Source organism: Coregonus lavaretus, assembly GCF_964263955.1.
Source record: "Coregonus lavaretus genome assembly, chromosome: 15".
In the NCBI taxonomy this organism is placed as follows: domain Eukaryota; kingdom Metazoa; phylum Chordata; class Actinopteri; order Salmoniformes; family Salmonidae; genus Coregonus; species Coregonus lavaretus.
In genome coordinates, this window is record NC_140002.1 from 561,974 (window position 1) to 586,606 (window position 24,633).

At 46.4% G+C, this 24,633-nt stretch overlaps 1 protein-coding gene across 3 annotated transcripts in view; it reads right to left on the minus strand.

Moving 5' to 3' along the window:
- The window catches only part of mtmr4 (myotubularin related protein 4), a 96,438-nt gene that overhangs the window by 13,414 nt on the left and 58,391 nt on the right, over positions 1 to 24,633 (minus strand). For all 3 annotated transcript variants that reach the window (XM_084178123.1, XM_084178125.1, XM_084178124.1), the window contains exons 6-10: positions 18,197 to 18,363; positions 16,609 to 16,705; positions 13,262 to 13,375; positions 10,798 to 11,000; positions 3,482 to 3,610 (exon numbers count right to left, since the gene is read on the minus strand). In XM_084178123.1, coding sequence (XP_084034249.1) covers positions 3,482 to 3,610; positions 10,798 to 11,000; positions 13,262 to 13,375; positions 16,609 to 16,705; positions 18,197 to 18,363 — 710 coding nt within the window. The remainder of the gene's footprint in view (positions 1 to 3,481; positions 3,611 to 10,797; positions 11,001 to 13,261; positions 13,376 to 16,608; positions 16,706 to 18,196; positions 18,364 to 24,633) is intronic.

Below are 24,633 nucleotides of genomic sequence, written 5' to 3' on the forward strand. Positions count from 1 at the left end.
AGTTAGGGTAGTACTCTGAAACATAGACTACAGTTAGGGTAGTACTCTGAAACATAAACATACTACAGTTAGGGTAGTACTCTGAAACATAGACTACAGTTAGGGTAGTACTCTGAAACATAGACTACAGTTAGGGTAGTACTCTGAAACATAAACATACTACAGTTAGGGTAGTACTCTGAAACATAGACTACAGTTAGGGTAGTACTCTGAAACATAAGACTACAGTTAGGGTAGTACTCTGAAACATAGACTACAGTTAGGGTAGTACTCTGAAACATAAACATACTACAGTTAGGGTAGTACTCTGAAACATAGACTACAGTTAGGGTAGTACTCTGAAACATAAGACTACAGTTAGGGTAGTACTCTGAAACATAGACTACAGTTAGGGTAGTACTCTGAAACATAAGACTACAGTTAGGGTAGTACTCTGAAACATAAGACTACAGTTAGGGTAGTACTCTGAAACAGACTACAGTTAGGGTAGTACTCTGAAACAGACTACAGTTAGGGTAGTACTCTGAAACATAAGACTACAGTTAGGGTAGTACTCTGAAACAGACTACAGTTAGGGTAGTACTCTGAAACATAAGACTACAGTTAGGGTAGTACTCTGAAACATAGACTACAGTTAGGGTAGTACTCTGAAACATAAGACTACAGTTAGGGTAGTACTCTGAAACATAAGACTACAGTTAGGGTAGTACTCTGAAACAGACTACAGTTAGGGTAGTACTCTGAAACAGACTACAGTTAGGGTAGTACTCTGAAACATAGACTACAGTTAGGGTAGTACTCTGAAACAGACTACAGTTAGGGTAGTACTCTGAAACATAAGACTACAGTTAGGGTAGTACTCTGAAACATAAGACTACAGTTAGGGTAGTACTCTGAAACATAGACTACAGTTAGGGTAGTACTCTGAAACATAAGACTACAGTTAGGGTAGTACTCTGAAACAGACTACGGTTAGGGTAGTACTCTGAAACAGACTACGGTTAGGGTAGTACTCTGAAACAGACTACGGTTAGGGTAGTACTCTGAAACAGACTACAGTTAGGGTAGTACTCTGAAACATAGACTACAGTTAGGGTAGTACTCTGAAACATAAGACTACAGTTAGGGTAGTACTCTGAAACATAGACTACAGTTAGGGTAGTACTCTGAAACAGACTACGGTTAGGGTAGTACTCTGAAACATAAGACTACAGTTAGGGTAGTACTCTGAAACATAAGACTACAGTTAGGGTAGTACTCTGAAACATAAGACTACAGTTAGGGTAGTACTCTGAAACATAAGACTACAGTTAGGGTAGTACTCTGAAACATAAGACTACAGTTAGGGTAGTACTCTGAAACATAGACTACAGTTAGGGTAGTACTCTGAAACATAAGACTACAGTTAGGGTAGTACTCTGAAACATAAGACTACAGTTAGGGTAGTACTCTGAAACAGACTACAGTTAGGGTAGTAATCTGAAACATAAACAGACTACAGTTAGGGTAGTACTCTGAAACATAAGACTACAGTTAGGGTAGTACTCTGAAACAGACTACAGTTAGGGTAGTACTCTGAAACAGACTACAGTTAGGGTAGTACTCTGAAACATAAGACTACAGTTAGGGTAGTACTCTGAAACAGACTACGGTTAGGGTAGTACTCTGAAACATAAGACTACAGTTAGGGTAGTACTCTGAAACATAAGACTACAGTTAGGGTAGTACTCTGAAACATAAGACTACAGTTAGGGTAGTACTCTGAAACATAAGACTACAGTTAGGGTAGTACTCTGAAACATAAGACTACAGTTAGGGTAGTACTCTGAAACAGACTACAGTTAGGGTAGTACTCTGAAACATAAACAGACTACAGTTAGGGTAGTACTCTGAAACATAAGACTACAGTTAGGGTAGTACTCTGAAACATAAGACTACAGTTAGGGTAGTACTCTGAAACATAAGACTACAGTTAGGGTAGTACTCTGAAACATAAGACTACAGTTAGGGTAGTACTCTGAAACAGACTACAGTTAGGGTAGTACTCTGAAACATAAGACTACAGTTAGGGTAGTACTCTGAAACAGACTACAGTTAGGGTAGTAATCTGAAACATAAACAGACTACAGTTAGGGTAGTACTCTGAAACATAAGACTACAGTTAGGGTAGTACTCTGAAACATAAGACTACAGTTAGGGTAGTACTCTGAAACATAAGACTACAGTTAGGGTAGTACTCTGAAACAGACTACAGTTAGGGTAGTACTCTGAAACAGACTACAGTTAGGGTAGTACTCTGAAACATAAGACTACAGTTAGGGTAGTACTCTGAAACAGACTACAGTTAGGGTAGTAATCTGAAACATAAACAGACTACAGTTAGGGTAGTACTCTGAAACATAAGACTACAGTTAGGGTAGTACTCTGAAACATAAGACTACAGTTAGGGTAGTACTCTGAAACATAAGACTACAGTTAGGGTAGTACTCTGAAACAGACTACAGTTAGGGTAGTACTCTGAAACATAAGACTACAGTTAGGGTAGTACTCTGAAACAGACTACAGTTAGGGTAGTAATCTGAAACATAAACAGACTACAGTTAGGGTAGTACTCTGAAACATAAGACTACAGTTAGGGTAGTACTCTGAAACATAAGACTACAGTTAGGGTAGTACTCTGAAACATAAGACTACAGTTAGGGTAGTACTCTGAAACAGACTACAGTTAGGGTAGTACTCTGAAACAGACTACAGTTAGGGTAGTACTCTGAAACATAAGACTACAGTTAGGGTAGTACTCTGAAACATAAGACTACAGTTAGGGTAGTACTCTGAAACATAAGACTACAGTTAGGGTAGTACTCTGAAACATAAGACTACAGTTAGGGTAGTACTCTGAAACATAAGACTACAGTTAGGGTAGTACTCTGAAACATAAGACTACAGTTAGGGTAGTACTCTGAAACATAGACTACAGTTAGGGTAGTACTCTGAAACATAAGACTACAGTTAGGGTAGTACTCTGAAACATAAGACTACAGTTAGGGTAGTACTCTGAAACACACAATAGCATCAGTCACATGGGGTATTAATACTCTGCAGACACACACAGAGACAAGAATGTCATCAGTCAGAAGTAAACAGACACAAAGTACGATTTCTCTCTACTGCTTAGGGACTCTCAACATTTACGTCTACATTGTTGTCATTTAGCAGACGCTCTTATCCAGAGAGACTTACAGGAGCATTTAGGATTAAGGGCTCAAGGGCACAGACAGATTTTTCACCTAGTCGGCTCGGGGGAATCGATCCAGCGGCCTTTCGGTTACTGGCCCAACGCTCTTAACCTGCTAGATAACCTGATTGATTCCAGCTCAGAACACACAAGTCTGTCAGGCTGACGGGTTTGAATGTCAACAAGACATGTGACTGGCTCATGACAGTAGCTACAGAAGAGAGGAATAAATGTGTGTTCACCGACCTTCACACTCACAGCCACCTCCCTTGGCGCGGTTGGCCACTGCAGCGGTATAGGAGCGGGCATCGAGGATGAGAAGCTTTTGTGGCGCAGTGTTGGCATCAGGGCCTGGGCATCCTGTCAGAGAGGAGTCTGAGGGAGGGAGGATTTAGATTTCAGTTTTAGATTTAGTGGTGTGGTGTGGGGGGACAGGTAAAGAGAATGAGAGATGGCGAGTTGGGAGAGAGTGGTGTGGATAGGGGACAGGTAAAGAGAATGAGAGATGGCGAGTTGGGAGAGAGTGGTGTGGATAGGGGACAGGTAGAGAGAATGAGAGATGGCGAGTTGGGAGAGAGTGGTGTGGATAGGGGACAGGTAGAGAGAATGAGAGATGGCGAGTTGGGAGAGAGTGGTGTGGATAGGGGACAGGTAGAGTGAATGAGAGATGGCGAGTTGGGAGAGAGTGGTGTGGATAGGGGACAGGTAAAGAGAATGAGAGATGGCGAGTTGGGAGAGAGTGGTGTGGATAGGGGACAGGTAGAGAGAATGAGAGATGGCGAGTTGGGAGAGAGTGGTGTGGATAGGGGACAGGTAGAGAGAATGAGAGATGGCGAGTTGGGAGAGAGTGGTGTGGATAGGGGACAGGTAGAGAGAATGAGAGATGGCGAGTTGGGAGAGAGTGGTGTGGATAGGGGACAGGTAGAGAGAATGAGAGATGGAGAGTTGGGAGAGAGTGGTGTGGATAGGGGACAGGTAGAGAGAATGAGAGATGGCGAGTTGGGAGAGAGTGGTGTGGATAGGGGACAGGTAAAGAGAATGAGAGATGGCGAGTTGGGAGAGAGTGGTGTGGATAGGGGACAGGTAAAGAGAATGAGAGATGGCGAGTTGGGAGAGAGTGGTGTGGATAGGGGACAGGTAGAGAGAATGAGAGATGGCGAGTTGGGAGAGAGTGGTGTGGATAGGGGACAGGTAGAGAGAATGAGAGATGGCGAGTTGGGAGAGAGTGGTGTGGATAGGGGACAGGTAGAGAGAATGAGAGATTGAGGGATGGCGTAGGAGAGAGCGAGAGAGCGGGAGAGTGGAGGGTTAAAACGGAGAGAGGAGGGTTAGGGACAGGGGCGTGATGATCGATAGTGCTGGCTCAGCTCGACCCCTGGAGAAAATCAATATCTCCTCCTGATGATGACCACTGCAGCACTGCTTAGTAACAGCTACCACAGCGACAGGCGAAAACAACATTGCTAGGGGTCTGTGATCGGTAGGTGGGGCAGAGCCTCATCACGCAGAAACATCTCAGATAGTCATTACTCACAGATAAACAAGGGCCCGGTTTTCCCAAAAGCATCTTAAGGCTATGTTCACCTTAGAACAATAGGATCCTATCGATGAACTTAGCCTTAAGATGCTTTTGGGAAACCAGGCCCGGGGCTACTAACCTACATTTCTCATCCACTACCTCAATCAGTGGCCTGCCATTTAGAGTTAGACAACATTCTCTGTCTGCCTAGCCTGGTCCCAGACCTGTTTGTGCTGTGTGGCCAACCGCTATGGTCAACTAACACCTATAGTCCGCTATACAGCACAAACAGGTCTGGTACCAGGCTATCCCTCTCCCACTCGACTCAATCAATGTCGAGCCACTCAGAGTCAACGTCACACCTCAACACAGGAAAGTCACGGACATAGACGGTGGGTGCTCTCTGAAAAGACAGTCCCTTTCCCACAGGCTCCGACTCCTACGGTTTGTGGAGAAGCCATCTTAATGTATCATAACAATAATACATGCAATTTGTTCTCCCATCTGCATTCATGTCACAGTCATTTACACACAGAGAGACCGGGAGAGAGAGAGAGAGAGAGAGAGAGAGAGAGAGAGAGAGAGACAGTGAGAGTAGTGGAGCGGCTCGAGAGCTTCAAGATCCTTGGTGGTCATCCACATCACTAAAGGAACTATCATGGTCCAAACACACCAAGACAGTCGTGAAGAGCCCACCACAACGCCTACTGCCCATCAGGAGGCTGAAAAGATTTAGCATGGGTCCTCGGATCCTCAAAAAGTTATACAGCTGCACCATCGAGAGCATCCTGACTGGTTGCATCACCGCTTGGTATGTCAACTGCTCGGCATCCGATCGCAAAAGGCGCTAGAGGGTAGTGCGTACGGCCCAGTGCATCACTGGGGCCAAACCCCCTGCCATCCAGGACCTATATACCAGGCGGTGTCAGAGGAAGGCCCAGAAAATTGTCAAAGACTCCAGTCACCCATGTCATAGACCGTTCTCTCTGCTACCGCACGGCAAGCGGTACTGACGCACCAAGTCTGGAACCAACAGGACACTGAACAGCTTCTACCCCCAAGCCATAAGACTTCTGGACAGTTCATCAAAATGGCTACCCAGACTATCTGCATTCACCCCCTGTTTTTATTCTACTGACTCTCTTACACAGGCTCGATGTAGACTCACTGGACTATAACCACTCACACTCACACATACTACACTGACACTCCAACACAAACATGCATATTAACGCCACACACACACACACACACACACACACACACACAGTCTTGTACAAACAAACACACGCTGCTGGTACTACTCTCTTCATTTTCTATGCATAGTCACCTCTAACTACATACAGTGGGGAAAAAAAGTATTTAGTCAGCCACCAATTGTGCAAGTTCTCCCACTTAAAAAGATGAGAGAGGCCTGTAATTTTCATCATAGGTACACGTCAACTATGACAGACAAAATGAGAAAAAAACATCCAGAAAATCACATTGTAGGATTTTTAATGAATTTTTTTGCAAATTATGGTGGAAAATAAGTATTTGGTCACCTACAAACAAGCAAGATTTCTGGCTCTCACAGACCTGTAACTTCTTCTTTAAGAGGCTCCTCTGTCCTCCACTCGTTACCTGTAATAATGGCACCTGTTTGAACTTGTTATCCGTATAAAAGACACCTGTCCACAACCTCAAACAGTCACACTCCAAAGTCCACTATGGCCAAGACCAAAGAGCTGTCAAAGGACACCAGAAACAAAATTGTAGACCTGCACCAGGCTGGGAAGACTGAATCTGCAATAGGTAAGCAGCTTGGTTTGAAGAAATCAACTGTGGGAGCAATTATTAGGAAATGGAAGACATACAAGACCACTGATAATCTCCCTCGATCTGGGGCTCCACGCAAGATCTCACCCCGTAGGGTCAAAATGATCACAAGAACGGTGAGCAAAAATCCCAGAACCACATGGGGGGACCTAGTGAATGACCTGCAGAGAGCTGGGACCAAAGTAACAAAGCCTACCATCAGTAACACACTACGCCGCCAGGGACTCAAATCCTGCAGTGACAGACGTGTCCCCCTGCTTAAGCCAGTACATGTCCAGGCCCATCTGAAGTTTGCTAGAGTGCATTTGGATGATCCAGAAGAGGATTGGGAGAATGTCATATGGTCAGATGAAACCAAAATAGAACTTTTTGGTAAAAACTCAACTCGTCGTGTTTGGAGGACAAAGAATGCTGAGTTGCATCCAAAGAACACCATACCTACTGTGAAGCATGGGGGTGGAAACATCATGCTTTGGGGCTGTTTTTCTGCAAAGGGACCAGGACGACTGATCCGTGTAAAGGAAAGAATGAATGGGGCCATGTATCGTGAGATTTTGAGTGAAAACCTCCTTCCATCAGCAAGGGCATTGAAGATTAAACGTGGCTGGGTCTTTCAGCATGACAATGATCCCAAACACACCGCCCGGGCAATGAAGGAGTGGCTTCATAAGAAGCATTTCAAGGTCCTGGAGTGGCCTAGCCAGTCTCCAGATCTCAACCCCATAGAAAATCTTTGGAGGGAGTTGAAAGTCTGTGTTGCCCAGCGACAGCCCCAAAACATCACTGCTCTAGAGGAGATCTGCATGGAGGAATGGGCCAAAATACCAGCAACAGTGTGTGAAAATCTTGTGAAGACTTACAGAAAACGTTTGACCTGTGTCATTGCCAACAAAGGGTATATAACAAAGTATTGAGAAACTTTTGTTATTGACCAAATACTTATTTTCCACCATAATTTGCAAATAGATTCATTAAAAATCCTACAATGTGATTTTCTGGATGTTTTTTTCTTATTTTGTCTGTCATAGTTGACGTGTACCTATGATGAAAATTACAGGCCTCTCTCATCTTTTTAAGTGGGAGAACTTGCACAATTGGTGGCTGACTAAATACTTTTTCCCCCCACTGTATTACCTCAATTACCTCGTACCCTCGCACATTGACTCGGTACCGGTCCCCCTGTATATAGCCTCGTTATTTTATTGTGTTACTATTTTTCCTTTAGTTTATTTAGCAAATTCGTACTTTTCTTTTTAAACTCATTGCATTGTTGGTTAAGGGTTTTGTAAGTAAGCATTTCACAGTAAAGGTCTACACCGGTTGTTTTCGGCGCATGTGACAAATACAATTTGATTTGAGAGAGCGAGGGAGGGAGCGAGACGGACGGTAGGGGACCAGTCACTCCCAAAACGGGCTCCACACTCCTGGCCACCAACACATAAACAAGGTACCAAACAAAAGAGTCATGGTCCTTTTAGCCCAACGCATCCGGTCCTGACTGGTGACAATTTATCCTCTGTCCAGCCACAATTTGTGTGTGTGTGTGTGTGTGTGTGTGTGTCTGTGTGTGTGTGTGTGTGTGTGTGTGTGTGTGTGTGTTCGTGAACCAATGTGAATGTGTTAATTGAGAATGGCACATCCCAGGCATGTCTTCATTGTCTGTTAGGGCAGCTAGTTCTCATCAATCTAATTGGGGTTGTTTTTGGGTCAGAGAAAAATGAATGAGCTGAATCTGCTGCAGTTAGTTCCACATGTCCTGTCTCCCATTCCCCACTGGGGTCAACAGACTGGGAAGAAGAAGTGCTAAAGACAGTGCTGTGAGATTTACAGTATTTAAATTGTAAAGTGAACTCCACTCCACTCAGTGTCCCTCTCCCAGAGTGCAAATAACCTCAGCATGATCCTGGAACTCCACTCCTCTCAGTGTCCCTCTCCCAGAGTGCAAATAACCTCAGCATGATCCTGGAACTCCACTTCTCTCAGTGTCCCTCTCCCAGAGTGCAAATAACCTCAGCATGATCCTGGAACTCCACTCCTCTCAGTGTCCCTCTCCCAGAGTGCAAATAACCTCAGCATGATCCTGGAACTCCACTCCTCTCAGTGTCCCTCTCCCAGAGTGCAAATAACCTCAGCATGATCCTGGACCTCCACTCCTCTCAGTGTCCCTCTCCCAGAGTGCAAATAACCTCAGCATGATCCTGGAACTCCACTCCTCTCAGTGTCCCTCTCCCAGAGTGCAAATAACCTCAGCATGATCCTGGAACTCCACTCCACTAACCGTCAGTAAACAATACATTACAAAACCAGAGCAGGTCAACACATTAGCCATGTGTTTGGAATGTGTTGGTCCAGGATATTTACAATGTTTCAGTGTGCGTGTCCATTTCAGTCCGTGTCTGTTTCAGTGTGTGTGTCCGTGTCTGTTTCAGTGTGTGTGTCCGTGTCTGTTTCAGTGTGTGTGTCCGTGTCTGTTTCAGTGTGTGTGTCCGCGTATGTTTCAGTGTGTGTGTGTCCGTGTATGTTTCAGTGTGTGTGTCCGCGTATGTTTCAGTGTGTGTGTCCGTGTGTATGTTTCAGTGTGTGTGTCCGCGTCTGTTTCAGTGTGTGTGTCCGCGTCTGTTTCAGTGTGTGTGTCCGTGTGTATGTTTCAGTGTGTGTGTCCGTGTCTGTTTCAGTGTGTGTTCTTCCTCCTTCTGACAACCAGGTGGTGACACGTATCTGCGTGCCTGGCCGACATTTAAGCTTGGATGACAGCCCACCACCTCAAGCTCAACCTCGACAAGACAGAGCTGCTCTTCCTCCCGGGGAAGGCCTGCCCATTCCAAGACCTGTCCATCACGGTTGACAACTGTGTCCCTCTCCCAGAGTGCAAATACCTCGGCGTAATCCTGAACTCCGCTCCACTCTTCCCCAGGTTATTGCTGTTAAGACATCCTCCCCTCCCCCCTCTCTCCTCTCTCCCTCCTCCTCCCCTCTCCTCTCCTCCTACCCTCCCCCCTCTCCTCTCCTCCCCATCTCCTCCTACCCTCCCCTCCTCCTCCCTCTCCTCCCCATCTCCTCCTACCCTCCCCTCCTCCTCCCTCTCCTCCTACCCTCTCCCCTCCACCTCCTACCCTCCCCCCTACCTCTCCTCCCCCCCTCCCCTCCACCCTCTCCTCTCCTCCTACCCTCCCCCCTTACCCTCCCCTCTCCTCCTCCCCTCCCCCTCTCCTCCTTCCCTCCCCCCTCTCCTCTCCTCCTACCCTCCCCCTACCCTCCCCCCTCTCCTCTCCTCCTACCCTCCCCCATCTCCCCTCTCCTCCTACCCTCCCCCCTCTCCTCCTACCCTCTCCTCCTCCTCCTCCCTCTCCCCTCTCCTCCTCCTCCTCCCTCTCCCCTCTCCTCCACCTCCTACCCTCCCCTCTCCTCCCCCCTCTACCCTCTCCTCCCCTCCTACCCTCCCCTCCACCCTCTCCTCCCCCACCCATCCCCCCTCTCCTCTCCTCTCCTCCTACCCTCCCCCTACCCTCTCCTCCTACCCTCCCCCTACCCTCCCCCCTCTCCTCCTACCCTCCCCCATCTCCCCTCTCCTCCTACCCTCTCCTCCTCCTCCTCCCTCTCCCCTCTCCTCCTCCTCCTCCCTCTCCCCTCTCCCCTCTCCTCCTCCTCCTCCCTCTCCCCTCTCCTCCACCTCCTACCCTCCCCTCTCCTCCTACCCTCCCCTCCACCCTCTCCTCCCCTCCCCTCCCCCCTCTCCTCCCCCCACCCCTCCTCCTCCCCCCTCCTCCTACCCTCCCCCCTCTCCTCCCCCCCACCCCTCCTCCTCCCCCCTCACCCCTCCTCCTCCCCCCTCTCCTCCCCCCTCCTACCCTCCCCCCTCTCCTCCTCCCCTTTTCCCCTCCTACTCTCCCCTTTCCCCTCTCCCCCTACCCTCCCCTCTCCCCTCTCCTCCTACCCACCCCTCCCTCCCCTCTCCTTCTACCCTCTCCTCCTCCCCTTTTCCCCTCTCCTCCCCCCTCTCTCCTCTCTCCTCTCCCCTCTCCCCTCTCCCCTCTCCCCTCTCTCCAGGTTATTGCTGTTGATGAGAATGTCTTCTCCGTCTGTCAACTTGTCTTGTAAAGTGAAGGCTGGTAACACCTAACTTAAAGCCTGCAGGTATAATGCACGACGATGCAGTTACAATGCATTGAGCAGTGTTACTTACCTAAGGTCAATAAATAAGACTAAACCCAGATCACATCCTTACCAAAGTCGCTGTCAGAGCTGTCTGGGCCCTCCCCTCGGGGCTGGCTGCAGGCTGGGGCCCCACAGGTGAACCTGGACCCGGGGTCCATCAGACAGGCCTTAGAGATGGATGTTACCAGGTACTCATCCTCTGTGTTCCTCCAGCCCCACCAGCTGATCTCTGGCTGGCTGCAGCGGGCGATCACTGCCCCGTTCCTCTGGTGCCTGGTGGGACGGCAGGATAGGGGGACTATCCATCAGTAAACAATACATTACAAAACCAGAGCAGGTCAAAACATTAGCCATGTGTTTGGAATGTGTTGGTCCATAGGCTGGGTATGGGAGGATATTTGGAATGTGCCAGTGTGCGTGTACGTTTCAGTGTGTGTGTGTCCGTGTCCGTTTCAGTGTGTGTGTGTCCGTGTCCGTTTCAGTGTGTGTGTGTCCGTGTCCGTTTCAGTGTGTGTGTGTCCGTGTCTGTTTCAGTGTGTGTGTGTGTCCGTGTCCGTGTCTGTTTCAGTGTGTGTGTGTGTGTGTCCGTGTCTGTGTGTGTCCGTGTCTGTTTCAGTGTGTGTCTGTTTCAGAGCGTGTGTCTGTCAGTGTGTGTGTCCGTGTGTATGTTTCAGTGCGTGTGTCCGTGTCTGTTTCAGTGTGTGTTCTTCCTCCTTCTGACAACCAGGTGGTGACACGTATCTCTGCGTGCCTGGCCGACATTTCAGCTTGGATGACAGCCCACCACCTCAAGCTCAACCTCGACAAGACAGAGCTGCTTGGATGACCGCCCACCACCTCAAGCTCAACCTCGACAAGACAGAGCTGCTCTTCCTCCCGGGGAAGGCCTGCCCTCTCCAAGACCTGTCCATCACGGTTGACAACTGTGTCCCTCTCCCAGAGTGCGAATACCTCGGCGTAATCCTGAACTCAGTGTGTGTGTGTGTGTATGTTTCAGTGTGTGTGTCCGTGTCTGTTTCAGTGCGTGTGTCCGTGTCTGTTTCAGTGTGTGTTCTTCCTCCTTCTGACAACCAGGTGGTGACACGTATCTCTGCGTGCCTGGCCGACATTTCAGCTTGGATGACAGCCCACCACCTCAAGCTCAACAAGACAGAGCTGCTCTTCCTCCCAGGGAAGGCCTGCCCTCTCCAAGACCTGTCCATCACGGTTGACAACTCAGTGTCCCTCTCCCAGAGTGCAAATAACCGCAGCGTGATCCTGGACAACACCCTGTCGTTAACTGCAAACATCAAAGCAGTGACTCGCTCCTGCAGATTCACGCTCTACAACAGAAGTAAGCAACTAAATTCAGCCATGGGACGACACAGCAAATTGAACACAACTAAGCCCAAAAAGAGATTGTATTTGAAAATAATTATTTCATACCTTGATTACATTGAGACACGATCATATACAGTACGTCTCTTTTTTATTTGTGGGAATACTTGGAAACAGATTTCCTAAATTGAACTAATTTTCAGCTGAATTGCTGGTGATTTTACACAAAAATCCTAAAAACTTTGGGGGGCCCAAAAAATCCCTCTGCTTGTTGCCGATCCCTGCAACAACATCAGTAGAGTACGACTGAACTACCACAAGCTCCCTGCTTGTGCAATCAAACCCCTGCAACTCCACAGCACGCCTGGTGTTCAACATTCCCAAGTTCTCCCACGTCTCCCCGTTCCTCCGCACCGTCCACTGGCTTCCAGTTGAAGCTTGCATCATCTTCAAGACCCTGGTGCTTGTCTACGGAGTAGCAAGGGGGACTGTCCCTCCTTACCTTCAGGCTATGCTCAAACCCTACATCCCAACCAGAGTCCTTGCTCAAACCCTACACCCCTAACCCGAGCACTGCGTTCTGCCACCTCTGGTCTCTTGGCCCTCCCACCCCTACGAGAGGCCGGCTCATCCCAGTCTAAGCTCTTCTCTGTCCTGGCACAAGCTCACCCCCTAATATCAGAACCCGGGAACAGTAGCTGCTGCTTTTGCAACAGCTAATGGGGAGCTTCATAAAATCCTAAAATCAGGACAGCCGAGTCCCTGCCCATCTTCCGACAACACCTGAAAAACTACCTCTTCCCTGACCAAAAAACAAACACCCTTGACTTTCTCACACTCACACTCGTCTTTTCTTTTCTTACTAGTGCTGACTTTGCTGATGGCTGCTCTATTGAGAAGAAAATAAAAAAAACATTGTGATGTGGTTGTCTAAACTAGCTACCTTAAAAGTGAACACACTAACTGTAAGTCGTTCTGGATAAGAGTGTCTGCTAAATGACAAAAATGTGCTTGTGTATATTATGGCGAGTGTGTGTGTGTGTGTGTGTATAGTATGGCGAGTGTGTGTGTGTGTGTGTGTGTGTGTATAGTATGGCGAGTGTGTGTGTGTGTGTGTGTGTGTGTGTGTGTGTGTGTGTGTGTGTGTGTGTGTGTGTGTGTGTGTGTGTGTGTGTGTGTGTGTGTGTGTGTGTGTGTGTGTGTGTGTGTGTACCTACCTATAGACCACCACAGGGATTCTCTTGGAGGATCTGAAGGAGCCCACACTCTCCAACTCCTTGTCTGTAATCCACACTGGCACCAGCAGCTTCTGGGGGTAGCTGGAGCACAGCCTGGCAGGAGAGGAGACGAGGGGAGACGAGGGGAGACGAGGGGAGAGGGGTTAGGATTATATACAGATCATACAGTCGACTGGATTGGAACCCATGTGTCCTGCGAGCCACAATACTGCATTAGACCGCTGAGATAAACCCTAGGCAGCAAGCTGAAGTCTTTAGCTCAAAAGGCAAGGTTACTCGTCAAGCGCGTATAGTTTATCAAATCACCTTCACTACATATGCACTAAGCAATAAGGTCCATCTGCATAAAACGCATGTAGCTTGATACGTATAGGAATGTACATGTATCACTACTGACGAACCTGACTCTAAAAGCCCTGGGACATATAAAAGCCCTGGGACATATAAAAGCCCTGGGACATATAAAAGCCCTGGGACATATAAAAGCCCTGGGACATATAAAAGCACACAGCAGAGCAGGGTAATTACCAAGGTAGTGCACCAAGACTGTTAGAGAGGGGGCTTTTAATTCTCAGATAAAACATCCAAAGTGAGATTGATTTCTCCAAGCAATGCTTAAACTGAGATATTCAGGAGGTTATCCCTATAGCTCACTATCCTTTAAATATGTTTCTATAATCTATTCTATAATCTATTCTAACTATAATCTATTCTATAACCTATTCTATAATCTATTCTTACTATAATCTATTCTATAATCTATTCTTACTATAACCTATTCTATAATCTATTCTTACTATAATCTATTCTATAATCTATTCTTACTATAATCTATTCTATAATCTATTCTTACTATAATCTATTCTATAATCTATTCTTACTATAATCTATTCTATAATCTATTCTTACTATAACCTATTCTATAATCTATTCTTACTATAATCTATTCTATAATCTATTCTTACTATAATCTATTCTATAATCTATTCTTACTATAACCTATTCTATAATCTATTCTTACTATAATCTATTCTATAATCTATTCTTACTATAATCTATTCTATAATCTATTCTTACTATAACCTATTCTATAATCTATTCTAACTATAATCTATTCTATAATCTATTCTTACTATAATCTATTCTTACTATAATCTATTCTATAATCTATTCTGACACTCCAGCACGTACACCATCTCCATGCCTCATCTACACCGTGCATTCAGAAGGTATTCAGACCCCTTGACTTTAACCACATGTTGTTAACGTTACAGCCTTATTCTAAATGGATTAAAATAAATACAAATCCTCAGCAATCTACACACAATAATTCTCCCATTCTTCTCTGCAGATCCTCTCAAGCTCTGTCAGGTTGGATGGGGAACGTCGCAGCACAGCTATTTTCAGGTCTCTCCAGAGATGTTCAATCGGGTTCAAGTCCGGGCTCTGGCTGGGCCACTCAAGGACATTCAGAGACTTGTCACAAAGCCACTCCTGCGTTGTCATGGCTGTGTGCTTAGGGTCGTTGTCCTGTTGGAAGGTGAACCTTCGCCCCAGTCTGAGGTCCTGAGCCCTCTGGAGGTTTTCATCATGGATCTCTCTGCACTTTGCTCCGTTCATCTTTCCCTTGATCCTGACTAGTCTCCCAGTCCCTGCTGCTGAAAAACATCCCCACAGCATGATGCTGCCACCACCATGCTTCACCGTAGGGATGATGCCAGGTTTCCTCCAGACGTGACGCTTGGCATTCAGGCCAAAAGAGTTCAATCTTGGTTTCATCAGACCAGAGAATCTTGTTTCTCATGGTCTGAGAGTCCTTTAGGTGCTTTTTGGCAAACTCCAAGCGGGCTGTCATGTGCCTTTTACTTAGGAGTGGCTTCCGTCTGACCACTCTACCATAAAGGCCTGATGGGTGGAGTGCTGCAGAGATGGTTGTCTTTCTGGTAGGTTCTCCCATCTTCACAGTGGAACTCTGGAGCTCTGTCAGAGTGAACATCGAGTTCTTGGTCACCTCCCTGACTAAGGCCCTTCTCCCCTGATTGCTCAGTTTGGCCAGGCGGCCAGCTCTAGGAAGAGTATTGGTGGTTCCAAACTTTCTTCCATTTAAGAATGATGGAGGCCACTGTGTTCTTGGGGACCTTCAATGCTGCAGAAATGTTTTGGTACCCTTCCCCAAATCTGTGCCTCGACACAATCCTGTCTCGGAGCTTTACGGACAATTCCTTCGACCTCATGGCTTGGTGTTTGCTCTGACATGCACTGTCAACTGTGGGACCTTATACAGACAGGTGTGTGCCTTTCCAAATCATGTCCAATCAATTGAATTTACCACAGGTGGACTCCAGTCAAGTTGTAGAAACATCTCAAGGATGATCAATGGATGCACCTGAGCTCAATTTCAAATCTCATAGCAAAGGGTCTGAATACTTCTGAAGGTTAGACAGAGTCCTCCTAACAGTACACTACCAGTCTGTATGGGCCTCACGGCCTGACTGTCCTTTAGAGAGAGAGAGCTCAGTCTGTCACAGGGATGACAGTGACTCCTACTCTACTCCTCTGTCTAATCCTTCTTTCTCTACCTCTCTCCCTCCCACTAATCCTCCTTTCTCTACCTCCCACTCGCCCTCCCACTAATCCTCCTTTCTCTACCTCCCACTCGCCCTCCCACTAATCCTCCTTTCTCTACCTCCCACTAATCCTTCTTTCTCTACCTCTCTCCCTCCCACTAATCCTTCTTTCTCTACCTCTCTCCCTCCCACTAATCCTTCTTTCTCTCCCTCCCACTAATCCTTCTTTCTCTCCCTCCCACTAATCCTTCTTTCTCTACCTCCCACTCTCCCTCCCACTAATCCTTCTTTCTCTACCTCCCACTCTCCCTCCCACTAATCCTTCTTTCTCTACCTCCCACTCTCCCTCCCACTAATCCTTCTTTCTCTACCTCCCACTCTCCCTCCCACTAATCCTCATTTCTCTCCCTCCCACTCTCCCTAGTGTCTGTCCATTCTCCCTACTGTCTGTCTGTCTGTCCTCTCCTTCAGAGCTGTCACACAGATGATCAAGGGCCAAGTAACGACAGAGAGAGAAAGTTCAAACACTGACTGGCACAGAAAAGGCACTTTGAAATGCTGAGTCACTCTCCCCATCCAGTCTGTTCCGCTAGCTAGCCTGGGACCATTTGACAGCACAGACAGACGTGCCTGCTTAGGAGAGAGTGGGCTGGCTAATTAAGGGGGTGGTGTGTGTGTGTGTGTGTGCGCGTCAACTTGATGAGGCAGCAGTTTGATCATAAATCTTCCTGCTCTGCGTTGTGTCTGTGTGTGTCGTACTTGTAGTTGAGGTTGATGTCGGACACTCTCCAGGCGTTCTGCATGTCGAAGCCCATCCTCTTCACCTCCATCTGCAGCCTCTGACGGACATGATCACCTACAGACACACAGAGAAAGAGGACATGATCACCTACAGACACACAGAGAAAGAGGACATGATCACCTACAGACACACAGAGAAAGAGGACATGGTCACCTACAGACACAGGGAAAGGGCGTAAAGGGGGAGATGGATTGAGATGATGAAGAGCGTAAAGGGGGAGATGGATTGAGATGATGAAGAGCGTAAAGGGGGAGATGGATTGAGATGATGAAGAGCATAAAGGGGGAGATGGATTGAGATGATGAAGAGCGTAAAGGGGGAGATGGATTGAGATGATGAAGAGCATAAAGGGGGAGATGGATTGAGATGATGAAGAGCGTAAAGGGGGAGATGGATTGAGATGATGAAGAGCGTAAAGGGGGAGATGGATTGAGATGATGAAGAGCGTAAAGGGGGAGATAGATTGAGATGATGAAGAGCGTAAAGGGGGAGATGGATTGAGATGATGAAGAGCGTAAAGGGGGAGATGGATTGAGATGATGAAGAGCGTAAAGGGGGAGATGGATTGAGATGATGAAGAGCGTAAAGGGGGAGATGGATTGAGTGATGAAGAGCGTAAAGGGGGAGATGGATTGAGATGATGAAGAGCGTAAAGGGGGAGATGGATTGAGTGATGAAGAGCGTAAAGGGGGAGATGGATTGAGTGATGAAGAGCGTAAAGGGGGAGATAGATTGAGTGATGAAGAGCGTAAAGGGGGAGATAGATTGAGTGATGAAGAGCGTAAAGGGGGAGATGGATTGAGTGATGAAGAGTGTAAAGGGGGAGATGGATTGAGTGATGAAGAGCGTAAAGGGGGAGATGGATTGAGTGATGAAGAGCGTAAAGGGGGAGATAGATTGAGTGATGAAGAGCGTAAAGGGGGAGATAGATTGAGTGATGAAGAGCGTAAAGGGGGAGATGGATTGAGTGATGAAGAGCGTAAAGGGGGAGATGGATTGAGTGATGTCAAAGAGAAAGGGATGATTTGATATGAACAAAATGGCTACAATGAGGGAACCCGAACCCTCAGTTCCCTGAAGATTTTAATTATTCAGCTCAAAATCAGTATATTCTCTGTGCATCCACGTGCACAGAGAATATATATCCACGTGCACAGAGAATATATATCCACGTGCACAGAGAATATATATCCACGTGCACAGAGAATATATATCCACGTGCACAGAGAATATATATCCACGTGCACAGAGAATATATATCCACGTGCACAGAGAATATATATCCACGTGCACAGAGAATATATATCCACGTGCACAGACAATATATATCCACGTGCACAGAGAATATATATCCACGTGCACAGAGAATATATCAGTCCGTCTGTTGGGAGTGAAGTGATAAAGGCTATAAAGAAATCCCAGTTCTCTGAGCCGTCAGCTCAAATACGTATTTCCTGTAGGTATCTCTCTCTCTCTGTGTGTGTGTGTGTGTGTGTGTGTGTGTGTGTGTGTGTGTGTATGTGTGTGAGTGTGTGTGTCTCTGACCTGGTCTGCAGAGGTGTAGGTGCTGGTCCTCATCGTCAGTGCTGCCCCCCAGGCACCAGGCGTGATAGGCCAGGGCAAACAGATCCTCCAGCCTGCCAGGGCGGGCTATGGCCCGGGTCAGACGCTTCAGCCACTCCTGGCACTGCTTGAACGTGGAGAAGCGGCATCTGAGGAGATAACAGAAACAAAAACACATCAGGGTGGGAAGTCAGAGGATGGCCAGGACCTTAAAAAAAAACATCACGGTTTCACCATATTATCACTCTTTGTCCATATCACGGTTTCACCATATTATCACTCTTTGTCCATATCACGGTTTCACCATATTATCAACCATCGCGCGGACAGGAAGAAAGAACTCTCCGGGAGAAAGAAAGGCAGAAGGGGTTTGTTTGACGATTAACAACTCATGGTGTGATTGTAACGTCCAGGAACGTCCAACTCATGGTGTGATTGTAACGTCCAGGAACGTCCAACTCATGGTGTGATTGTAACGTCCAGGAACGTCCAACTCATGGTGTGATTGTAACGTCCAGGAACGTCCAACTCATGGTGTGATTGTAACGTCCAGGAACGTCCAACTCATGGTGTGATTGTAACGTCCAGGAACGTCCAACTCATGGTGTGATTGTAACGTCCAGGAACGTCCAACTCATGGTGTGATTGTAACGTCCAGGAACTCAAGTCCTTTTGTTCTCCCCATCTGGAATACTTCACCATCGAATGGCGACCGCATTACATCCCGAGAATTTTCTTCGGTCATCGTCACTGCCGTGTATATTCCCCCCCCAAGCCGACACGGCTCTCAAGGAACTACAACGGACTATGTGCAAACTGGAAACCGCATACCCTGAGGCCGCATTTATTGTAGCTGGGGGATTTTAATAAAGGATATCTGAGGAAAACGCTACCGAAATTCTATCAACACATCTCCTCTGCTACACGCGCAACACAGACCTGGATCATTGCTACTCTCCCTTCCGGGACGGCTACAAGGCCCTCCCCCAACTTCCCTTTGGCAAATCAGATCACACCTCCAGTCTACTCATCCCCACCTATAGGCAGAAACTTAAAACAGGAAGCTTCAGTGGTAAGGACTGTTCAACGTTGGTCTGACCAATCAGAATCTATGCTTCAAGATTGTTTTGATCACGCGGACTGGAAAATGTTCCAGGTCGCCTCTGAGAATAGTATCGACGTATACACAGACTCGGTGACTGGGTTCATCAGGAAGTGCATAGAGGGTGTTGTTCCCACTGTGACGATTAGAACTTATCCAAACCCAAAAAACGTGGATAGATGGCAGCATTCGAGCAAAACTGAAAGCGCGAACCACCGCATTTAACCGCTGCAAGGTGACTGGGAACAGACCAGCTATGACCTCCGTAAGCCAATCAAACAGGCTAAACTACAGTACAGGGACAAAGTGGAGTCCCAATTCAACAGCTCAGACACAAGACTTGTGGCAGGGACTCCAGACAATCACGGGTTATAAAAGGAAAGCCAGCCACGTCGCTGACAAGCTAAAAACCTTCTTCGCCAGCTTCGAGGAAAACAACATGGAGCCTCCGACGCTCAAGAGGACTGTGTGTTCTCGTTCTCCGTGACCGACGCAAGTCAGTCATTTAAGCGTGTTAACCCTCGCAAGGCTGCCGGCCCAGATGGCATCGCAAGCCGCTTTCTCAGGACATGTGCAAATCAGCTGGCTGGAGTGTTTTACGAACATATTCAATCTCTCCATATCCCAGTCGGTTGTCCCCACTTGCTTCAAGATGTCCACCATTGTTCCTGTACCCAAGAAAGCGAATGTAAATTAACTAAATGACTATAGGCAAGTAGCGCTCCCTTCTGTCATCATGAAGTGCTTTGAGAGGCTAGTTTAAGGCTGGGCAATATGGCCTAACAATAATCTCTCGATTTTTTTCACATTTATGGACGATTCACAATATATATCTTGATTTTTTAAATGTTTTCTCAAAATAAATGTTGCTGTACAACTAAAAGGTAAAATACACTGCATTTCAAACAGTCAGCAATAAACTAATTCATTTAGGGCTTGTGAAATTACACCTGAGCTAAATATAATCCTTCCACAACCATAGGACAAACTAATGATTTAAAATAGCTGCTTTTTTGCAATAATCACAGATCTGGCTTTCAAGTCAGTCAATGAAAAGGCCATTTTTGTTACAAATTTAACCAGAACCATGAATAATGTACATGAACTAATAACGACCAACTTCTGGTAGCAGGCATTATAGAAAATGAACACAGGTCTCGTAAACAATCTCTCAAGCACAAGCCCGCGTGCTTGTGAGTAGTCAATTAATCTTAATATTTCAAGTTCAGCCAACTTGGATATATTTGCTAGCTAACAAGGCAGAACAGCATATGTGGGAACTCCTTCAAGACTGTTAGAAAAGCATTCCAGGTGAAGCTGGTTGAGAGAATGCCAAGAGTGTGCAAAGCTGTCATCAAGGCAAAGAGTGGCTATTTGAAGAATCTCAAACATGAAATATATTTTGATTTGTTTAAACACTTTTTTGGTTACTACATGATTCCATATGTGTTATTTCATAGTTTTGATGTCTTCACTATTATTCTACAATGTAGTAAATAGTAAAAAAATAAGAAAAACCCTTGAATGAGTAGGTGTTGTAAAACCTTTGACCAGTAGTGTAGATACTGTATTGTAGTCAGGGCTCATCCAATATAACTTATTAGTTTTCTGGGGATTATATGTGTATTGTTTATTTGTACTGTTGGAGCTACATACACCTGCACTGTTGGAGCTACATACACCTGCACTGTTGGAGCTACAAACACCTGCACTGTTGGAGCTACATACACCTGCACTGTTGGAGCTACAAACACCTGTACTGTTGGAGCTACAAACACCTGTACTGTTGGAGCTACAAACACCTGTACTGTTGGAGCTACAAACACCTGTACTGTTGGAGCTACAAACACCTGTACTGTTGGAGCGAGAACCACAAGCATTACTGCACTGTTGGAGCTACAAACACCTGTACTGTTGGAGCTACAAACACCTGTACTGTTGGAGCTACAAACACCTGCACTGTTGGAGCTACAAACACCTGCACTGTTGGAGCTACAAACACCTGCACTGTTGGAGCTACAAACACCTGCACTGTTGGAGCTACAAACACCTGTACTGTTGGAGCTACAAACACCTGTACTGTTGGAGCTACAAACACCTGTACTGTTGGAGCGAGAACCACAAGCATTACTGCACTGTTGGAGCTACAAACACCTGCACTGTTGGAGCTACAAACACCTGCACTGTTGGAGCTACAAACACCTGCACTGTTGGAACTACAAACACCTGTACTGTTGGAGCTACAAACACCTGCACTGTTGGAGCTACAAACACCTGCACTGTTGGAGCTACAAACACCTGCACTGTTGGAGCTACAAACACCTGCACTGTTGGAGCTACAAACACCTGTACTGTTGGAGCTACAAACACCTGTACTGTTGGAGCTACAAACACCTGTACTGTTGGAGCTACAAACACCTGTACTGTTGGAGCTACAAACACCTGTACTGTTGGAGCTACAAACACCTGTACTGTTGGAGCTACAAACACCTGTACTGTTGGAGCTACAAACACCTGTACTGTTGGAGCGAGAAACACCTGTACTGTTGGAGCTACAAACACCTGTACTGTTGGAGCGAGAAACACCTGTACTGTTGGAGCTACAAACACCTGTACTGTTGGAGCTACAAACACCTGTACTGTTGGAGCAAGAAACACCTGTACTGTTGGAGCTAGAAACACAAGCATTACTGTACTGTTGGAGCAAGAAACACAAGCATTACTGTACTGTTGGAGCTACAAACACCTGTACTGTTGGAGCGAGAAACACCTGTACTGTTGGAGCGAGAAACACCTGTACTGTTGGAGCTACAAACACCTGTACTGTTGGAGCTACAAACACCTGTACTGTTGGAGCTACAAACACCTGTACTGTTGGAGCTACAAACACCTGTACTGTTGGAGCTACAAACACCTGTACTGTTGGAGCTACAAACACCTGTACTGTTGGAGCTACAAACACCTGTACTGTTGGAGCTACAAACACCTGTACTGTTGGAGCTACAAACACCTGTACTGTTGGAGCTACAAACACCTGTACTGTTGGAGCTACAAACACCTGTACTGTTGGAGCTACAAACACCTGTACTGTTGGAGCTACAAACACCTGTACTGTTGGAGCTACAAACACAAGCATTACTGTACTGTTGGAGCTACAAACACAAGCATTACTGTACTGTTGGAGCAAGAAACACAATCATTACCGCACTGTTGGAGCTAGAAACACCTGTACTGTTGGAGCGAGAACCACAAGCATTACTGCACTGTTGGAGCTACAAACACCTGTACTGTTGGAGCTACAAACACCTGTACTGTTGGAGCGAGAACCACAAGCATTACTGTACTGTTGGAGCTACAAACACCTGTACTGTTGGAGCTAGAAACACCTGTACTGTTGGAGCTACAAACACCTGTACTGTTGGAGCTACAAACACCTGTACTGTTGGAGCTACAAACACCTGTACTGTTGGAGCGAGAAACACCTGTACTGTTGGAGCTACAAACACCTGTACTGTTGGAGCGAGAAACACCTGTACTGTTGGAGCTACAAACACCTGTACTGTTGGAGCTACAAACACCTGTACTGTTGGAGCAAGAAACACCTGTACTGTTGGAGCTAGAAACACCTGTACTGTTGGAGCAAGAAACACAAGCATTACTGTACTGTTGGAGCTAGAAACACCTGTACTGTTGGAGCTACAAACACCTGCACTGTTGGAGCGACAAACACCTGTACTGTTGGAGCAAGAAACACAAGCATTACTGTACTGTTGGAGCTACAAACACCTGTATTGTTGGAGCTAGAAACACCTGCACTGTTGGAGCAAGAAACACTTGTACTGTTGGAGCTAGAAACACCTGTACTGTTGGAGCAAGAAACACCTGTACTGTTGGAGCTAGAAACACAAGCATTACTGTACTGTTGGAGCAAGAAACACAAGCATTACTGTACTGTTGGAGCTACAAACACCTGTACTGTTGGAGCTACAAACACCTGTACTGTTGGAGCTACAAACACCTGTACTGTTGGAGATACAAACACCTGTACTGTTGGAGCTACAAACACCTGTACTGTTGAAGCTACAAACACCTGTACTGTTGGAGCTACAAACACAAGCATTACTGTACTGTTGGAGCAAGAAACACAATCATTACTGTACTGTTGGAGCTAGAAACACCTGTACTGTTGGAGCGAGAACCACAAGCATTACTGCACTGTTGGAGCTACAAACACCTGTACTGTTGGAGCTACAAACACCTGTACTGTTGGAGCGACAAACACCTGTACTGTTGGAGCGACAAACACCTGTACTGTTGGAGCGACAAACACCTGTACTGTTGGAGCGACAAACACCTGTACTGTTGGAGCTACAAACACCTGTACTGTTGGAGCTACAAACACCTGTACTGTTGGAGCTACAAACACCTGTACTGTTGGAGCTACAAACACCTGTACTGTTGGAGCTACAAACACCTGTACTGTTGGAGCTACAAACACCTGTACGGTTGGAGCTACAAACACCTGTACTGTTGGAGCGAGAAACACCTGTACTGTTGGAGCGAGAAACACCTGTACTGTTGGAGCAAGAAACACAAGCATTACTGTACTGTTGGAGCTAGAAACACAAGCATTAATGTACTGTTGGAGCTAGAAACACAAGCATTACTGCACTGTTGGAGCTAGAAACACAAGCATTACTGCACTGTTGGAGCTAGAAACACAAGCATTACTGTACTGTTGGAGCTAGAAACACAAGCATTACTGCACTGTTGGAGCTAGAAACACAAGCATTACTGTACTGTTGGAGCTAGAAACACAAGCATTACTGTACTGTTGGAGCTAGAAACACAATCATTGCTGTACTGTTGGAGCTAGAAACACAAGCATTACTGCCCTGTTGGAGCTAGAAACACAATCATTACTGCCCTGTTGGAGCTAGAAACACAAGCATTACTGCCCTGTTGGAGCTAGAAACACAATCATTACTGTACTGTTGGAGCTAGAAACACAAGCATTACTGCCCTGTACCTGCGATAACATCTGCAAATCTGTGTACCAATAAACTTTGATTTTATTTTTATCATGGTTTCACCATATTATCTTGGTTTTTCCATATTATCTTGGTTTTTCCATATTATCATGTTTTGCCTAAGAATACTAATACCCAGGTTTTATTTAGTGCTTTTCAAGGACCCAAAGACACTTCATAATCATGTGTGGCCTACATGATCATACAGTCATCTTAAATTGGACAGAATAAGGGGAGGGGGGATGGCGAGTGTATTTTTAGTGATTTAGATATACAGCACTGTAGGG